The sequence below is a fragment of the Coffea eugenioides genome, chromosome 6, assembly GCF_003713205.1.
Source record: "Coffea eugenioides isolate CCC68of chromosome 6, Ceug_1.0, whole genome shotgun sequence".
NCBI lineage: Eukaryota > Viridiplantae > Streptophyta > Magnoliopsida > Gentianales > Rubiaceae > Coffea > Coffea eugenioides.
Genome location: NC_040040.1, coordinates 11,480,712 through 11,499,391, shown reverse-complemented (window position 1 = coordinate 11,499,391; position 18,680 = coordinate 11,480,712). Strand labels below are relative to the sequence as shown.

Sequence of the window (18,680 nt, the reverse complement as noted above, 5' to 3'; positions counted from 1 at the left end):
TCTTAAAACTTCTCACTGTCACAGGCAACGACGAGGACTTCTATTCCATCACCGGCGTATTAGTACTATTATTATAGAGTCTGAAGAAAATGACATATAAAACTTGTTTTATGGAACGGCTCATTATCAAGAAAGCACAAGCTGTTGATTCTATCTAGTTTATTTATTTTTTGACTAATTCAATTATTTTCTTGGGCTTTAATTAATAAGTGTATGCGCAGCCCACAACTCGCAATCTTGCACGGCCGACCACTTGCACAAGATTTAGAACTAAATATATAATAGTAAATAAATAAAGAGCCACATGAATTACCCAAAAAAAAAAAAAGAGAAGAAGAAGAAATCGTGGAGTCTATCCAAGCCCGCTCAAATGCTGATAGATCTAAACCCCAGGCACGTCATTCTAATTAGGTGATTTTTAGAAAATAAAATAAAATAGGGCAAAGTTGCTGGTAGAATGGAAATTATCAATTTGAAACATTTTCTTAAATTACCGTGAGATTCTCAAGTCTAATCAGCATCATCTAGTACATTTGTCTCTTTCTCGCATTTTCTTCCAAATCAAGAGATTTTACCCAAAAATAAAAAAAAAAGGGAAAGAATTGTAGAAATTTTGTCATTCAGATGTAATAACCTTTTTTTCAAATGAATAAAACAAAAGAATCTATTTCTCAAAAGAGAAAATGAATCTGGTCTTTTACCAAAATTCGAAAGCGTGCATACTCATCTGTCTCCCAAGCTGAGCTTACGTGAGCTCTCAGAGTCGAGATTATCTTGTTTTTTTTTCTAGAGCCAAAAGTCAATCATTAATAAATAAATAAAGGAAAATATTATTTACACTTCTATTTTTGTTAGTCACACTTTCATTATTATTACTTTAATCGTATAGTTTTCATTGATTAAATTATATGATAAACAAATGGCGTGGGTGCAAATAACATTTTTTCAAAATAAATTATCACTAACTAATTGATGTTGCGTTTGCTGTACTAAATAATAATTTATTATTCAAAGGATTGCTTCCAAGGTACTTCTTAAAATAGTTAAATTATACTTAATTTATCTTATGATTCACATATTCACATATCATCGTCCTCTCTGCATCTAATATTTTTCTAAATTAGTTTCACTTTTATATATATATAAAAACATCTGAAACCATCATATGTTAATAGACAAACACATAAACAATTCGTCATCAGTATTGATAACGTAATATCTTTACCATTTTTTTTTTTGAGGTCAAGTTGATTCCTAGATAATTTCAAAGTTCATATACATATGTGTACAAGCTCGAACATGTCACGAATTCATAAGTTGCGTGTATTTGTGGAAATAAAGGAAAAGAAGATCAAAGCTCTTTTAAGTATTTTTATATTAAAGTAATTATCCAATTTTGATTGCAATTATCCAACTATATTTTGGCTCGTATTCCTAGTAAGTATATGAAAATTGAAAAGTAGAATGCATGATAGTGAATACAAAAGCTAGGTCCTACACTAACAATGAGTAACCAGTGACACTGATCCAAAAATCAAAGCACCAATCATAATCATTTTTTTGTTTATTCCAGAATTTTTTTTTTTCCCTTGCCGCGTTCGACTCCATGCTCTCCTTTTTTCTTCGTCCTGTGACTTGCCCACTCCATTACTACTAACTAATCGATCTCATAAACTTTTTTCTGATCCCATCGACGATCCTACTGAAACCGAATCACTACATTATCTTCGGAAACGCTTCTGCAAGAATCGTGGGCAAGATAAACACTGTGCTAATCCCTACTACATGGGATGGCTCAGCATCACAACCACAGCCACCACCACCACCACTCAGCCGCCGCAGATGGCGCAGTTTCTCAGCGAGTCAATAGCCCTCGATTCTCCGGTCCAATGACTCGCAGAGCCACCTCTTTCAAACGTCAAAATAACAACAATAACAACAGGGACAATGGTAGCAACCACAGCTCCCAAACCAAAGACAACAATAGTAATAGCTCTCACGAGATTAATGTTCAGCTGAACTCGCCCAGATCTGAAAACTACTCGAATGCGAACTCTGGAGATGGGTTCGATTCTTCGGTGGAAAAGAGGCAGACCCGTTTGGGGAATTTGACTCAAAGAGTGCATTCGAAGAGAAAGATTGGATCTTTTGGTATGGACTTTGGGTTGGGATTGGAGTTGAAGGGGAAGGTGAAGTGTGGGGCAGTGGATGTTTTTTCTGTTTTGCGGGCTTTGTTTGTTTCTGGGAATTTTGAAATTTTGTGTCAGTGGTTGGTTTGGATCTGCAATTGACAGAGTTGGGTCCAATCAGGTTGGTTCATTTCGCTTGAACTAAATCCATTTCTTGTATGGATCATTGGCATCGGATTCGTGGATTTATGATGTATATAATTTTTTGGTTTTTCTTTGTGCTCTTACCAAGCTTTTTTACTTCGTAGTAGTGGAATAATTAAATACTACTGCTTTTTAGATGATGGTGTTAAGAGTAAGCTAAGAATTTACTGGTTGCGTGATTAGGAAGGTCTTCGTTTACTTGCATACGTAAAAAGAATGACAGATTAGTTATGTCAATTTCTTTTCCTACTGAAGTTAGGTTGGTTATATTGTAGCGTGGCACTCTTCGGTTTCTTATTTTAAGTAGTCTATTGCATAATAGGGTCCATTGATTTTAGGTTTGCTAATGCATCTGACGGAGAATGCGAGTTCCTGTTTTCTCATACCCGGTTCATGTGTTCTAGCATATATGTTGTGCACTGCCTTTATTATAGAAATAACAGTGGTACGGTGGTTTAATGGCTCTAACTTCCTTTTTAGGATTTCTATGACAATCCAGACACTGCTTATAATGTGAGAGATGAAGGGGCTCATGACTATGGATATCAAACAGGAGCTAATGAAAATGCAGGCAGAGAAAATGATAATGACCGGACTCTAAAGACGGTACCTAGAATGGCTGATGTGAGCACCAAATCTTGTTTGACCAATTTTATTTTTGCATAATCTTCTCGTATCATTTCTGAGTGAAAATTATTCAGCATTCAGGTATATGGGCCAAGCCAGATAGTGAGAATTATATTCAGTGCATTGATCAGTCAAAACACAAAAGTATAGCTCTATGGCTTTCTCTTGAATTTGATTTTGTTCTGATGTTGCACATACTCCATTTGTTCTTTACTATCTTGCTTTTCTGATTCATGAACAGAGTTGGACGAAAAGACGAATGGTTACCTTCTGATAAACGCAAATGGTGGCTTAAATCAGATGAGATTTGGGGTCTGGTTCTTATTCAATGATTGTATGACTTTTGCTGAAGAACATAATGAACTAATCTGATAAACAAGTATTTCTAGAGTGCAGATCTGTGACATGGTTGCTGTTGCTAAAGTCATGAAGGCAACTCTTGTTCTTCCCTCCCTCGATCACACTTCTTACTGGGCTGACGAGAGGTACCTTCAATCATCCTCCACTCATTCAGTGTATAAGATAGCACAAATAATGCATTTAACCAGTTGCAAATGCTGTATTTGATTTGTGTTTCTTAGTAATCAAATTCTTTTAGCATCATCCTGTTACTCACAAGGTATGTCTGCCTGATATACTTGTTAACGAACATTAGATGAGACATAAAACTGGTTTTCATGTAAAATTATTACACCTTGACCACCTTAAAATAGTATACAAGGAAAGATAGCAAAATATATTTCAGCTTTAAGAAGTGTACATCTCTATGATACAAGAGCTTCAAAATATGTCCATTGCATTGGTTCAACATGTACCATACATTAATAGCACTTAAATGCCTTAATGGAAGATCAACAGTTGCTAACAACTTCCTATGATTTGCTTTTCTTGTCTTTGTGCAGTGGCTTTAAAGATCTATTTGACTGGGAACACTTTATTCAGACATTGAAAGATGATATTCACATAGTTGAGGCACTACCACCTGAATATGCTGGAATTGAACCGTTCAACAAAACACCCATTTCCTGGTCTAAGGTAGTCCTTGTGAACCTTTTCCACCTCTAGCAACAAGCATGCCTGCTGTAATGCCTAAGATTTTATTGTAGTATGCTTGTAAACTTGTAGGTCCCATATATGGTTTAATACTATAGCTCAAAATATATTGGAAAACTTTGTTCCGCACATGTTTTGCCATGTATTGATGGCTTTTTTGTGTTTTCTATTTATCTTATGCTCAAAACTTTCCTTGTTCAGGTCAGCTATTACAAGTCAGAAGTTGCCCCACTTCTGAAGCAGCATAAAGTGATCTACTTTACTCATACCGATTCCCGGCTTGCCAACAATGGTCTTCCAAACTCCATACAAAAGCTAAGATGCCGTGTGAATTATAGAGCTTTGAAGTACTCAACCCAAATTGAAGAATTAGGGAAAACTTTCGTGTCAAGAATACGATACAATGGAAGTCCTTACCTTGCTCTCCACTTGAGGTTTGTCATGGTGGTCACAAATGACTTGTGGGAATTTGATGCTCTAAGACTTGCTTGCTGTTTTGAAGTTTGAGATCCAGACATTGAACTTTTGGAGTGTAGTTATCGTACAGTCTACTAAACTCTAGCTGCGGTAACCTTTATATGCCAGTTCAAGAAACTTGAATGATTATATTCCTCTCATTTGGTTAGGAAACTTGAAGGGTTTTATTCCTCTCTTTTTGCTTAGGAACTTGAATGATTTTATATTCCTCTAATTCGTGTTGCATTTCAACAGAAATTGAATGTAAAACTTTGATATTGTTCTTCAAATGATTTGACAATTTAACAAATCCTTTTGCACATTTGATACTGGTTTTTGTGGGCTTGGAAGAAAGATGCTGATATGATGGTCCAAATGAGAAAACAAAAATACTAGTATGCCAACACCAATACCTTTGATTGTTTTAGATCATTTCGCTTTTATTCTGAATGGCATCTGGTGCTCTAGTTGAATTCCTTAGTGACTTGTTATAGATTTTAATTCCCATACTACATGTTAACCGTTATCTGTTGTTGTGTCAGATATGAGAAGGATATGCTGGCTTTCACAGGATGCAGTCACAATTTGACAGCAGAAGAAGATGAGGAACTTCGTAAGATGCGATACGAGGTGAGCCATTGGAAGGAAAAAGAGATCGATGCAGTAGAGAGAAGAAAGGTTGGTGGATGCCCTTTGACACCCAGGGAGACGGCCCTTTTGCTTCAGGGGCTAGGATATCCATCCAACACTAGGATTTACTTGGTTGCTGGTGAAGCTTATGGAAATGGGAGTATGCAATATCTCACGGAGAGCTTCCCAAATATCTTCTCCCATTTGACTTTATCATCTGAGGAAGAACTAAATCCTTTCAGAAATCACCAGAATATGTTAGCTGGGTTGGACTATGTAGTTGCTCTTGAGAGTGATGTTTTTGTATACACCTATGATGGTAATATGGCAAAAGCAGTACAAGGTCATCGGCGCTTTGAGGATTTCAAGAAAACTGTCAATCCAGACAGGTAATGATTCTAGGTGCAGAGCCTTCTCAGAATTTTGTTAGGAACAGAATGGGTTTCTTATGGCACTTGAGGGTTGGATTCATCTTATGTATGATGTGCAATTGTTATTGCACTTGGCATAAATCCAAAATTGCCTGGTGTTAAAATGCCTCATGCTGATTGGATATAAATTATGTCGACTTACTATAATTAGTTATGCTAAACTAATGCCTTCTGATTTTCCGGATGCAGGATGAAATTTGTAAAGTTAGTTGATGATCTTGATGAAGGGGTAATGTCCTGGAAAAAATTCAGTTCTAAGGTAAAAAAACTTCACAAGGATCGCATTGGAGCCCCCTATCCAAGGGAGCCTGGCGAATTCCCAAAGCTAGAGGAGAGCTTTTATGCAAATCCGCTTCCTGGCTGTATTTGTGAAAAAAACCACGAAAGATAGAAGAGGTTCGACTCAACAGGTTTTGCTGATTAGTTTCTGTATTGAACACTTCAAAGGGCTGTTGCCAGAGACTGATACAACGCTCCTTAAGGGTGAATGGCTTAAAGATTTGTTTGAAGTTCATTTAGCCAACATTTCAAGTGCAAACTGGATCAGTGATGACTTGCGCTCCTCAAGTTCAGCTAAATTTGGCAGCTCATCGCACAGTTCTGAAGCATACTCTTCACCACACAATACTTACACATTACATTAATTACACATCCTGCAGCGGATGACTTTTGGTAATTGATATGTAAGTTGCTGACTTCCATGTACCAAGTGCAGACACTTGCATGAATTGGGAAAATGGAAAACTCATACAACTTATTTTACTATCGGTGCTGGATGCAGAATATGCAATTGATTGATACTACAACTGTTCCTGAATTTCGTTCTTCGAGTAAATTCCATCTTCTTAACTTGTTATGTTTGTATCAAGCAAGAGAACTCGTTCAGGAACACTTAAAATCTGCTGCTTGGAGCTCATAAAATTGTACTTGAAACAATTTGTAGAACAATTTTTCTTTGTTATTATCTTTTCTTATTTTTTTTCCCTAAAAGGTAAAAGCATGAGGATATTTTGGTCGTTCAGAAAAATCTTTCTGCTCTCTCCATCTGCCGTGAATGAAAAGGGGTTGTTTATAATTTGGTCATGCCTCGGGGGTTGATTGGTAATAAAAGATAAACTTTAGAGGAGGTAAATGCAGTCAACCGTATCTTCAAATTGCTATTGGACTAAACTAATCGCTTTGGCAAATTTTAAGCCTGGTTTGCAAAATTTAGGCAAGAAAAGAAGGAAGATTGAGTACAAGTTGGGCAACAAAAGAAGAGAACCTGTTAGGTCCTCCTGTGCTACGTTTGGGTGTTTTGAGTACGAAAGGAAGAAGGAAGATTACCAATGTTATATTATATGTGACTTTTACATACAAGTTCGTCCTTCTATATAAGTATTTTAATGTGTATCTGATGGGCAAAAGGGACATTGCAAATGGTCTTGGTTAAGGTAAAAAAATGCTAAGGGTGCAAAATCAGAATAGTTGAGAACATTAGGGGCGCAAAAGGAAAACAAGAAAGGCCTAGCATGAAGAAGAGCACAGCGTGAATATACTTGCATTAAAATCAAATGTACTCCTTCAATCCCGAATTCATTTACGACAACAGCACATTTCATTTCATTTCCAGAACAGGCAGATTTCGGCATGAGAGTTTCAGATTGACAACAAGAGGAAATACGAGAAAAGCCATCATTAGGACAGCTGAAATACCAACGGAGACTGAACTGCGGATAACTACTCCACTAACTCATTCTCATTATTTAGAGACTTCAATCCTGACCTTAAAACAAAAGTACTTGAACTGCAAAACAGAGGAGCAACATAAAATGGATCACAGCTTTGTGAAAGAACGAACTAATTGACTGACTCCAAATTCCGTCTAAACAACTTCACGGTAATCTAATTGGTGCCACCAAGGATTGCTTTGAGCTTCTTGATTTGTGGAATGTCAAGGAAAGTGGTTTTGGCAACAATTTCAGTTGGCAAATCATTCTTGAAGAATGCAAAGTCAGTGACTTGAAGACCAGGGGTAGGACTACTAAAGCTAACAAAAGCTAGGGCAGGACTCTTCCCGGAATTAAACTGGAAATGCAACAAACCTCGTGGGAATGCCATCACATCTCCTTTTACAAGAGTTTTGAAATAGACTTTATTCTCCAATGAAGAAATGAAGCCAGCACAGAGCTGCCCCTGTATGACAACAAGGATTTCAGATCCTCCAGGGTGCGTGTGAAATGGGATAACACCACCCACAGCGAAATCCAGACGGGCAATTGAAATGCCAAGACCATTCACACCAGGGAACGTGGGTGGAAAAGCAGGGGTTACTGCCGCAGAAATGATGTTAGAAGTGTTGCCAGGAGCTGCTAAGCTGAAAATAAAATCATCAACTGTGACGTCAGCAGTGTTCTTGCAAGAGTAACCTGCAGGTCCAACAGGCAATGAAGGATCCGCCACGCAGAAGTCTAAAGCTTGAGTTGAGGCAACAAGGAGTGAAAAGAAAAAGAGGGCTTGTATCAACATTTCTGCTAGCTATTGAGTTTAACAAGGGAGGAATGTGGATATGTGATTAAGTGGTGGAGAATTGTGATGTTGAGAATGTATGCTGAATTTATAAGACTGTGATGGCATGGATATTTCTGGACCATTGGGGATATGCCTTGAAGCATTTCACATGCATGCAAAATTTGACAAAAGAAAGGACATATTATGGGTTGTCATGCATGTGATTCATTGAGTACGTTCTCAATCGACAAATACAAATTGACCCTTTTTGTTTGGAATTGGCTAGGATTGAGAAGCATATTCTGTAAATGCAAAAAGAATCCAAGGGAAGAAAATGAGCTAGATTGCTCTTTATAAGGTTCCAAATGGACTAGGAGTTTCTACTTGTGGCATAATTATAGTAATTTAGTAATTTAACAGCAGTCTTTTGGCATAATAGGCTTCCTTATAACAGTGAAATCAAGGAGATTAATGCACGCCGATGTAGATTAACGATGATTTATAGATGGCCGTTATTTTATTTCCAACAGTAGAAGTGTCTTCATTTTGGTTTATAGATGGCCGTGCACCTAAGAAACGCTACAGAGAATCCAATTATGATGATTGTAGTCCTTGCTCCTTACTAGCAAAGGCATTGGGCACTATGTCAGTAGTTGTTACTTTAGTTTGTGATCAATTCATTTGACAGAAACAGATTTTTCTCTGTAGTTCTTGGCAAACTGCCCCTTAAATGATCTCTTTTTGCGGTTTTGGACAAAAGATGGTGATAGTTTGGTCAGCTAACACATACTTGCAAAATATTCTGATTGGAAATTATTAGTCTCAGGCACATGAGAAAATGTCTTATGAACCAAACAGTACACAGTTTCTATCAAATTTTGAAGGACTCTCCATCAAAATGAGAGTTTAAAGATGAAAAAAATCTTGCACTGTGGTCCATGATCACCCAAGGTAGAAGAAGACATTTGACAGCCAAAAGTGAGTTTTTGCAGGCCCGTCTTGTCATTTCATATTAAGTTAGCCAACAGCCGTGTATAAATGTATGGACCTGGTAACTTCCCTATCCTTTGCGGCATTGTTGAGGATGATTAGACACCCCCAAAGGATAAGGTTTCTGCTTGTAAAATCGCGTCGGCAGAAGACAGACACTTTTCACCTTAACGGAAGAAAAAGTTGACTACGAACACAATTGAGTGAATTTTATAACACAGGAGTGAAGTGATGGTTAAGGAATTATAGCAACATAAGTGCCAGTAGACAATTACTGCAATTTTGAGAATCAGGCTCTTTTCCATGGAAATTGAAGCGATAAGGAATCACCAAAATTACGATCCAGTGATAAATTACTTCTGCAGTTGAATATTACTTTTACATGAATAAATGTTTGCAGAGAATCATCGGATTCAGCATCCTTGAAGAATTCATCAAAGCTTCATGGGTAGAAAGATGGAACACCATAGAGGCCAGGGTATTCTCCTTAAATTAATAATGCAAAAGCTCTGATATGCAAGCTAGCATGATAGCTTTGCTACATTGGAAGCAAAGGACAAGTTTCATTAAGAATCATCATGACATTGTAGAAAGCAAACAAAAAATCTTTGGCATTGAGGATTTCGAATCATCTGGACGTGCTATTCCTAAAAGTTTGAACTTCTTTCACGTATTGCCAACATGCTAGATAGACTGGCAAAAGAAAACCCCAAGAAACTGACAATTTCTCATTCGAATTCTGTCACGAAGACTAGAATACAGAGATCTAACCAGAATGAGCCCCACAAACCGTTCGTGATGATGGATACCAGGTAAATTCTTAATAAGTAGAAACATTGTTGAGCATTTTTATTTCTTGTTCATTCCATTGTAACCGTGGTTACAAACATGGTTCGAAGTCTCGGCCGAGTCGTCACCGTCTCGGCCCCTACCGATACGATATCATGACGAAACGATACCGAGATACTTGACTCGCCGAGAAATCGGCCGAGACGTCACCGCGACGGATTGACTCGGCCGAGTCACACCGAGTCACTCCGAGTTATCCCGAGTCAAGACGAGAAATCAACCGAGTTACACCGCAACGGATTGACTCGGCCATTTCTTTTGCTATTTTTTATTATTTTTGTTTAGCATACTTTTTTTATATTATTAACAATTTTTAGAATATTAAATACTTTAAAATTTGCGTCTCACTGAGACCGCGACCGATATGCTGAGACCGATGTGGAACGTTCCGGGCCGCGACCGCGACTTTGAACCATGATTGCCATACTGTCAGCACATCAGACCTTACCATGAATATAAGGAAGCATCAATTGGATCTAATCCTATTATTAAAAGTGAACCATTCATCCTCCTTAATGAGATAATGTATAATCTGAAGGTAAAAAGAATAGCATTGCTAAAAAACGCGAGTGAAGATTGCAACTTGCAAGCTATGTCTTTGACAAACCGGGGCAGGATGGAGAAAAAGAGCAAGAAAACAAGGATTAGGGTCATTTTCTCATCTTATATATCACCACTTTATTCGCCTAGTCTAGGATTAGGGTCTTTCTAAACAGCCCAAATCTTATTCTGACGAGTAAAATCTTTATTGTATGTGCAGCAGAAGAGGCTAACTAAATATCACCGAGAATTTAACAAGAGAACCATCTTACGAGAAGTATATACATTTGCATTGACCTATGCTGCTGAAAAAAATTAGTATGTCGTCATTTTTTTATGTTTCTATCTTTAAGAATGCATTTTCGCATGGATCAACATTTTGCTTCCAGAATTTGCATGTTTATATGATAATATCTTGGTTCAATGATGGTATATAATAATTCTGTAATATATCCTTTTTCTTTAGTTAAATTGGTTCTCTCCAGAATAACCCAAATTCTCTTTCGAAATCCTTTGTTCAGTATGTATTTATAACTGGTATAATTATAGCATCAATTTGTTATCCATTTCCTTCCTGTTTATAAAAGAGAAGAAAAAAAGAAGAAGAAAGGAATAACGTACCCAGTGAATCTTGGAACGAAAGCTAATTGCCGTGTAAGGAATTTATCTTCTGAAATCCATCGAGAATTTTGGATTCTAAGGTCCCAGTTGGATTGTAATTTTTTTGGAATTTTTATAAAAAGAACTTACTATAACACGTGATATATGTCACATAATGAGGTAATTTTAAAAAAAAGTATAAACACAATATTCCTAAAATTTTATCACAAAAATTCACATTCCAAACAAGCCCTAAGATATTCTATAGTCAGTAGTTGATGAATGATATAAAGTACTACCTTACCTAAATTTGCAAACTTCTAGATTTAAATTTGATTATTACCCAACTGTTGTGAAACTAATAAAATAAACTCCCAAAGTAGGGATTGAAATAGTAGAGTGAGAGATAGAATATTATTATATTTACTGATCAAAGTACTTCCAGGTTTCAATGTTACAAAGGAAGTAGGATACACCCCTATATATAGGTGATCCAAGATCAAAGGTACATGAACCTTATTAAATACAAATACATGAATTTAGTACATCAAGTACATCCATAAATGAGTTCATCCAATGTACCAATGAATCTAGGGAGAATACATGTGACTATCATCTTGAGAATGCAAACGGACATCTTCATCTTGTAATCCTTCTTGAGAATATCAACGGACAGCCACATCTAGAGAATATCAACGGACATCCACATCTTATCATTATTTCATAACACTCCCCCTTGGATGTCCATGACACAAAGAATATGCCTCGTTAAAACCTTACTAGGGAAAAACCCAGTGGGATAAAAACCCTAGTGAAGGAAAAAGAGTACACTATTCTTGTGTAATAAATTCTCCCCCTGATGCAAACATTATATGAGATCTTTTAGCCGACGCATACCAATATTCTTCACCAGTTTCCCAAACGTAGCAGTCAGCAAAGCCTTGGTAAACAAATCTGCCAAATTATTATCCGATCGGATTTGTAGCACATCAATCTCACCATTCTTCATTCCAATGTCGTCTTGTAGGCGAGGAATTAAATCTTGCTAATAAATTCACAGCAAATGATATATCTAGTCTTGTACAATTAGCAAGATAATAAGCGCACCAAATGCACTGAGATATGGTACTTCAGGACCAAGTATCTCTTCATGTTCCTCTTGTGGCCTAAGGGGGTCCTTATTAGGATTCAATAATCTGATGACCATTGGGGTACTTAATGTATGTGCTTTATCCAGACGAAATCGCTTTAATACCTTCTGGGTATAAGTAGGTTGGTGGATAAAAATTTTACTCTCTAAATGCTCAATTTGTAAATCAAGGCAGAATTTTGTCTTTCCAAACTCTTTGATCTCAAATTCTTTCTTCAAATATTCGACAGCCTTTTGGATCTCTTCAGGAGTTCCAATCAAATTGAGATCATCAACATATATCGCAATAATCACAAAATTTGACCCATTTCTCTTGATAAAAACACATGGACATATTGGGTCATTGGTATAACCTTCTTTAGTTAAACATTCATTGAGGCGGTTATACCACATACGTCCAGATTGCTTGAGCCCATACAAAGACTTTTGTATTCTAATAGAATACATATCTCTAGGATTTGATTTACATGCTTCAGACAACGTCTATCAGACGCATATCAAGTTTTTCATGCACTGCAATACTCACAAAATATCTAAATGTGATCGTATCCATTACAGGTGAATACGTTTCATCATAATCAAATCCAGACCTTTGTGAAAAGCCTTGGGCTACAAGTCTTGTTTTATATCTCACTATTTCATTCTTTTCATTCCTTTTTCTCACAAAAATCCATTTATATCCAACTGGCTTGACACCTTCAGGCGTTTGGACTACAGGCCCAAAAACATTTCTTTTAGCCAGTGAATCTTATTCAGATTGTATTGGCCTCTTCATTTTGGTCAATCATTTCTATGCCGACATTCATCAACTGATCTAGATTCATGATCCTTATCAACTTCTATAATATCAAGTGCTACATTTCATTAGGCTCCAATTAACTTTTCTATAATTTCATTCTCTTCAGGAGCTGGCTCTTCGGGAGCTGGCTCTTCAGGAGCGACCTCTTCAGGAGGTTAAATTTTGTCATGACATTTATTTAATCTCCGGAGATATTTGAAATCAATGTATACCTTATATAGGTAGGCCGGCCTTTATTTGTAGCACTTGTACATGTCCTTTAGGGACATCAATTTTAACAAGAGTATTTCCTGCAGGAATAGTTGATTTAATAACTCTTCTGGAGTCGATAAATATAATTTTCTTCAAATGAAGAATTTCTTGAACTTCTAGTTCACATACATTGTTTTGTATGAGGATCGAGGAAATCCAATTGTTCAGATGATTTCCTTTCGGTTGATCTTTTCCTCCCCCTAATGTCGGGATAGATCACTCATCAATAGATCATTCATCAATATTTTACGATATTTAATCGTAAAAGGTGATGCATATCCGACATAAATTTCTTTTGGAGCCATGTATAATATAAAGGGGGTATGTATAAATACTTGTCGACATTCAAATATTCTCACTTTTGCCAAATCATATATTCATTGGGATCAGTAAACTTCTGGTTTACTGCATGTGATGATTATAAATCAAATGAGAATAAAGATAACTATATCGATAACCATTACACCCTCGAATGATTAATATGATATAATCAACTTTCATCTGACTTGATTTTTATTATTATCTCATTCAGTGTCTCAATTTGATATCCATCTCGACGGATATCTTTAATAAATTTCTTCGAGTGTTGGGAGAGAGTAGTGCATTATTTACGACAATTTTGGTTCCTTCAGGAAAAATAGAGTGACTCTTCCAGAGCCCTCAATTAATTTTGCACTACCACTGATGGTATTAAATTTGTCTCTCCCATCTCCAAAGAAGAAAAATATCTTTTATTTGTCAATATAGTGTGCGCAGAAGCACTATTAACGAGACAAATGTTATCATCACCATTATTTGATCCCAAACATTTGGCATCCATTTCTTCTTCAGGAAGAAAATAAATGAAACTAAATATTGATAAAAGATACGAGAATAGACATATGCAAAGTAAATTGATAAAACTAACAACATATCAAACAACATACCAAAGTAATGGACAATCCTGCAAAACTAACAATATATCAAACATCTAGACAAATATTAAATATATGATCATTTTGCATCTTCAGGATGCTCAAAGAAATCGGCAATATCCAGGTGTGTCATGTCAGCATCATCATCATCATAAGCATTCTTTTGGTCGATAAAATTTGTCTCGACATCTTTGTCCTTCTTTTTCAATGATGCTTGATAGAGGTCAACAAGATGTTCAGCCGTACGACAGGTACGGGACCAGTGACCTTCCATACCACATCGGTATCATTTTTCTTCATAAACTTTCTTTTCTCCTTCTTTCGGATCGTAGTCATTTTCTCTCTCTTGAGAAATATTTTGTTGCTTGCCACGGCTATAATTTTCACGAGGCACAAATCTACTATGATCACGTCCACGGCCACGGCCACGTCCACGGCTTCTTCCACGGCCACCTCTACGGCCACGTCCACGACCTCGACCAGAATTTTGAAATTGAGTCCCATTCGCTTCAGGGAATGGACTTGCACCAGTTGGTCGGGACTCATGATTTTTCAGCAGTAATTCATTATTTTGTTCAGCCAACAGAAGACATGCAATAAGTTCAGAATATTTTTTAAATCCTCTCTCTCTATATTGCTGCTGCAGGAGCATATTAGAGACATGAAAAGTAGAGAATGTTTTCTCTAACATATTTTCATCAGTGACTTTTTCGCCACACAATGATAATTAAGAAGTAATTCTGAACATGGCTGAATTATATTCGTTGACAGATTTAAAATCTTGTAGTCGTAAGTGGAGCCAATCATATCGGGCCTTTGGAAGAACGACCAACTTCAGGTGGTCGAATCTTTCTTTCAAATCTCGCCAAAGGACAAGAGGATCTTTGACAGTAAGATATTCTACTTTTAGTCCTTCATCTAAATGACGACGAAGGAAAATCATGGCCTTAGCACGGTCTTGGTTTGAGGCATCATTCTCATCAACAATAGTATTACCAAGACCCATTGCCTCAAGATGAATTTCAACATCCAATACCCACGATAAATAATTTTTTCCAGAAATATCAAGAGGTACGAACTCTTGTTTTGTGAGATTAGCCATAAGACTATGCACTAGATTCGTAGGAAAGAATATTACCTCGATAAGTAGTCAAAAGTTATTCGGGCAGAACCTTGACAGCGTCTCGTGCTTTTCCTTCGCTCAAAGTAGAGACTCGTGCTTCTCCTTAACTCAAGGTAGAGACTCGTGCTGATAACGTGTTATGAAACTAATAAAATAAACTCCCAAAGTAGGGATTGAAATAGTAGAGTGAGAGATAGAATATTATTATATTTTACTGATCAAAGTACTTCCAGGTTTCAATGTTACAAGGTTACAAAGGAAGTAGGATACACCCCTATATATAGGTGATCCAAGATCAAAGGTACATGAACCTTATTAAATACAAATACATGAATTTAGTACATCAAGTACATCCATAAATGAGTTCATCCAATATACCAATGAATCTAGGGAGAATACATGTGACTATCATCTTGAGAATGCAAACGGACATCTTCATCTTGTAATCCTTCTTGAGAATATCAACGGACAGCCACATCTAGAGAATATCAACGGACATCCACATCTTATCATTATTTCATAACAACCTAATTTTTATTTACTGAATCTTCAAAAAGGTGCTTTTTGAGTATGAAACCGTAATATATATGCTGCGAGGTTCAATATTTTGTGAATTTTGTATACTGATACCATTGTTCTTTTCGTTATTAAAACTGGCGTGCTTTTGTAGTAATTGCTAGTGACATTAATTTGCGAGCAAGGACGAATACTACAAACATTAATCTGTTTTTTTTTTTTTTTTTTGGTCATCAATTTCTACTGATATCTTGCGCCTTTTGTTCAAATCTTTCGCTTTATTTGTTACCGTGTAAATGTATAAATAAAAAGAAATTCTAAAGCACTTTTTCACTAAACCGGGACACAAAGTTCTGTGGATTTACTTAATATACACTGTTAGGAGTTAGCAGAGGAAAACGTTCATAACTACTCCAAGATCAGGTGCATCTGCTAGAATAAAGGGCGAGATTATGAATCAAGGACATTCCTCCCTCCAAGATTCATCTTCATTCGTAGTATTGCATGCCATGCAATTCGTGATTTACTACGTTGCCTGAAGAACATTACTTAGTTATTAAAGTAGAAGGATTGCAAAAATCTGCTTCACGCATGTTGAGAGTCATTAATTCGACCCACGTCTCAACTCCCATTCATACAGCATTAGCTCTCTGTTCTACGATTCTTGGTTCTACATATATATATATATATCATGGTCAATTTCACAAGCAAACAATCCTATATAATATGCGCAATAACTAGTATATATTCTTGTGCACATGTCATATCTTCAGAATTGAAATTTCTCCGTACTTTTTGAGATTTATGTGATATAAAGTTATCGATCCTTATGCTTTAGTGGTACCTGAATTGTTTCCTTTGGGAATTGAACCCAAAGGAGTATCAGTTGTGACTGATTAAAATTAGTTTGTTAGATCATTCCAAGTAGGAGAAATGCACAGGATGCATTTGAGGGCTCAAACTATGGCATCCCTAAGAATGTTCCTTGCTGTTGGCATGATGATGATGATCATTATGCATAGCCCAATGGTGATTGTTGGAGACAAAATAGGCATCGGCGTTTGTTATGGAATGGTAGCCAACAATCTACCTTCTGCTACCGATGTGATTAGCCTTTACAAGAAATATAACATCGGCAAACTAAGGCTATTTGATCCAAATCCTGACGCTCTAGAAGCATTGAAGGGCAGTGGCATTGACGTCGCATTAGGCTTAAAGAATGAAGATATACCGAGTATAGCCACAAGTACTGAGGGAGCAGAATCGTGGTTTACAACAAATGTGCTGCCTTATCTCAGTAACATTACATTTTCATTCATTTCTGTTGGAAATGAAGCAATCCCAGGAGAGTTTGCCAACGATGTCGCCCCTGCCATGAGTAATCTTCAGGCTGTTCTGAATGACCACAATCTAAATGGTATAACCGTGACCACCGCGGTCGCTACGATGGTGTTGGGAGTTTCCTATCCTCCTTCAGCTGGTCAATTCTCACCTGAGACAAAGGGTGCACTTGCAGATGTGTTGAGCTTTCTATCAATCAAAGGGTCTCCATTGATGGCCAATGTGTACCCTTACTTCGCCTATGCATCGGATCCAGACCAAGTTCGCCTAGATTATGCTCTTTTCACTGCAAAAGATCCAGTGGTTGTTGATGGAAATCTGAGTTATCATAACTTATTTGATGCTACGGTAGATTCATTTTATTGGGCAATGGAGAAACAGGGAGTAAATAACGTAGGAGTGGCAGTTTCTGAGAGCGGATGGCCTTCTGCTGGGAATGGAGGTTTCACAACCCCAGAACTTGCATCTACATACAACAGGAACTTTATGCAGCATGTGTTGAATATGGGTGGCACACCTAAGAGGCCTGGGGCTTATATTGAAGGGTTTATCTTTGCCATGTTTAATGAAAATCAAAAGCCTTCTGGTATAGAGCAAAATTGGGGACTTTTTTATCCTAACATGCAACCTGTATATGCAGTGTTTTGACACAATTTGAAAGGCCTATCTTGCACTTAGGTCAAAGAGTTCTATACAAAAAGGAACTGCAAAAAAGAAAGAGTTATTCTGGATATTGGAATGGATGCACAACATTTTTTTTCTTCTTAAATTTGGGTTCAATAATCAACGACTCTATATTTTAAATTTCTATTGTATCTTAATTCAAGGCACTAGAAAATGTGAAATTTCACAAGCTCTTTAGTCCATGATACTTCAAGAACAACACATAAAGGATAACTGAAACTTGCTCCTTTTTGTGAACTATTTAGTTTTTAAAACTAATTATTGCATTGTTAGGTACATAGTAAAAGCCAGAGTAATCCATGTACTTACCATGCAACACATAGATTTGATGAAAAAAACACTAACTTCTCTGAAATACAGGTGTCCGGGTCAATCCTTACGGGGCTCGACTAATCCCCTGCGGCCCGGGCCCGGCGCCCCAACCCGGTCCGAACACGTTAAGTGCGCGGAGGAATCCAGCGAAGCGGAGACTCGAACTTGTGACCTCAAGGTTCACTGGTGAGAGGCGCTGCCGCTGGACCATTCACGCGGGGGCTATATATATATATATATATATGAAAAAGGATTTTTTTTTTTCTCAACGGATCTGATGGATGATAGTTGGTACAAGCAATGAATAGTGGTACAGAAGGTACCAGGTGTTAAAATGAGTACGTTGGCTATAAATAAATAAAGTTTAACAACCAATGCTCGTTGGTGTCGTTGAATATAGCTTTTATTATGGTACAATAGCTTTCTTGTATAATTGAGAGCTAGCAATAGAACCTTCTATTCTGCTTCCTCCAACTTAGCAATAGAAATTTTTCGTGCTAGTGCATAGCACATACATCAAGTATTCGATAAGATTTGGGCATCTTGTCACACTAATCTTTTATAGCAAGTAATACGCTTACTGTTTATTT

The 18,680-nt window shown here is 36.9% G+C and overlaps 4 protein-coding genes across 4 annotated transcripts; 2 read left to right on the top strand and 2 right to left on the bottom strand.

The window, feature by feature from the left end:
• Positions 1-1,578: 1,578 nt before the first annotated feature.
• On the top strand, positions 1,579-7,318 carry LOC113774699 (O-fucosyltransferase 35). The gene is given in 10 exon segments (XM_027319302.1): positions 1,579-2,195; positions 2,197-2,310; positions 2,814-2,957; positions 3,035-3,104; positions 3,202-3,272; positions 3,357-3,445; positions 3,863-3,995; positions 4,215-4,447; positions 5,012-5,488; positions 5,720-7,318. Coding segments are annotated over 10 exon segments (1,938 nt in total). The 5' UTR covers positions 1,579-1,790; the 3' UTR covers positions 5,922-7,318.
• Positions 7,105-8,108, bottom strand: LOC113774700 (auxin-binding protein ABP20). Its single transcript, XM_027319303.1, has one exon. The coding sequence runs from the start codon at positions 8,036-8,038 to the stop codon at positions 7,415-7,417; it is 624 nt and encodes a 207-aa protein (XP_027175104.1). The 5' UTR covers positions 8,039-8,108; the 3' UTR covers positions 7,105-7,414.
• A 6,085-nt stretch (positions 8,109-14,193) lies between these two features.
• Positions 14,194-15,120, bottom strand: LOC113773544 (double-strand break repair protein MRE11-like). Its single transcript, XM_027318182.1, has 3 exons — positions 14,944-15,120; positions 14,484-14,754; positions 14,194-14,381 (listed from the first exon to the last, which is right to left on the bottom strand). The coding sequence occupies exons 1-3, from the start codon at positions 15,118-15,120 to the stop codon at positions 14,194-14,196; spliced, it is 636 nt and encodes a 211-aa protein (XP_027173983.1).
• A 1,566-nt stretch (positions 15,121-16,686) lies between these two features.
• LOC113773543 (probable glucan endo-1,3-beta-glucosidase BG4) lies at positions 16,687-17,742 on the top strand. The gene has a single exon (XM_027318181.1). The coding sequence runs from the start codon at positions 16,687-16,689 to the stop codon at positions 17,740-17,742; it is 1,056 nt and encodes a 351-aa protein (XP_027173982.1).
• The last annotated feature ends 938 nt before the right edge of the window (positions 17,743-18,680 follow it).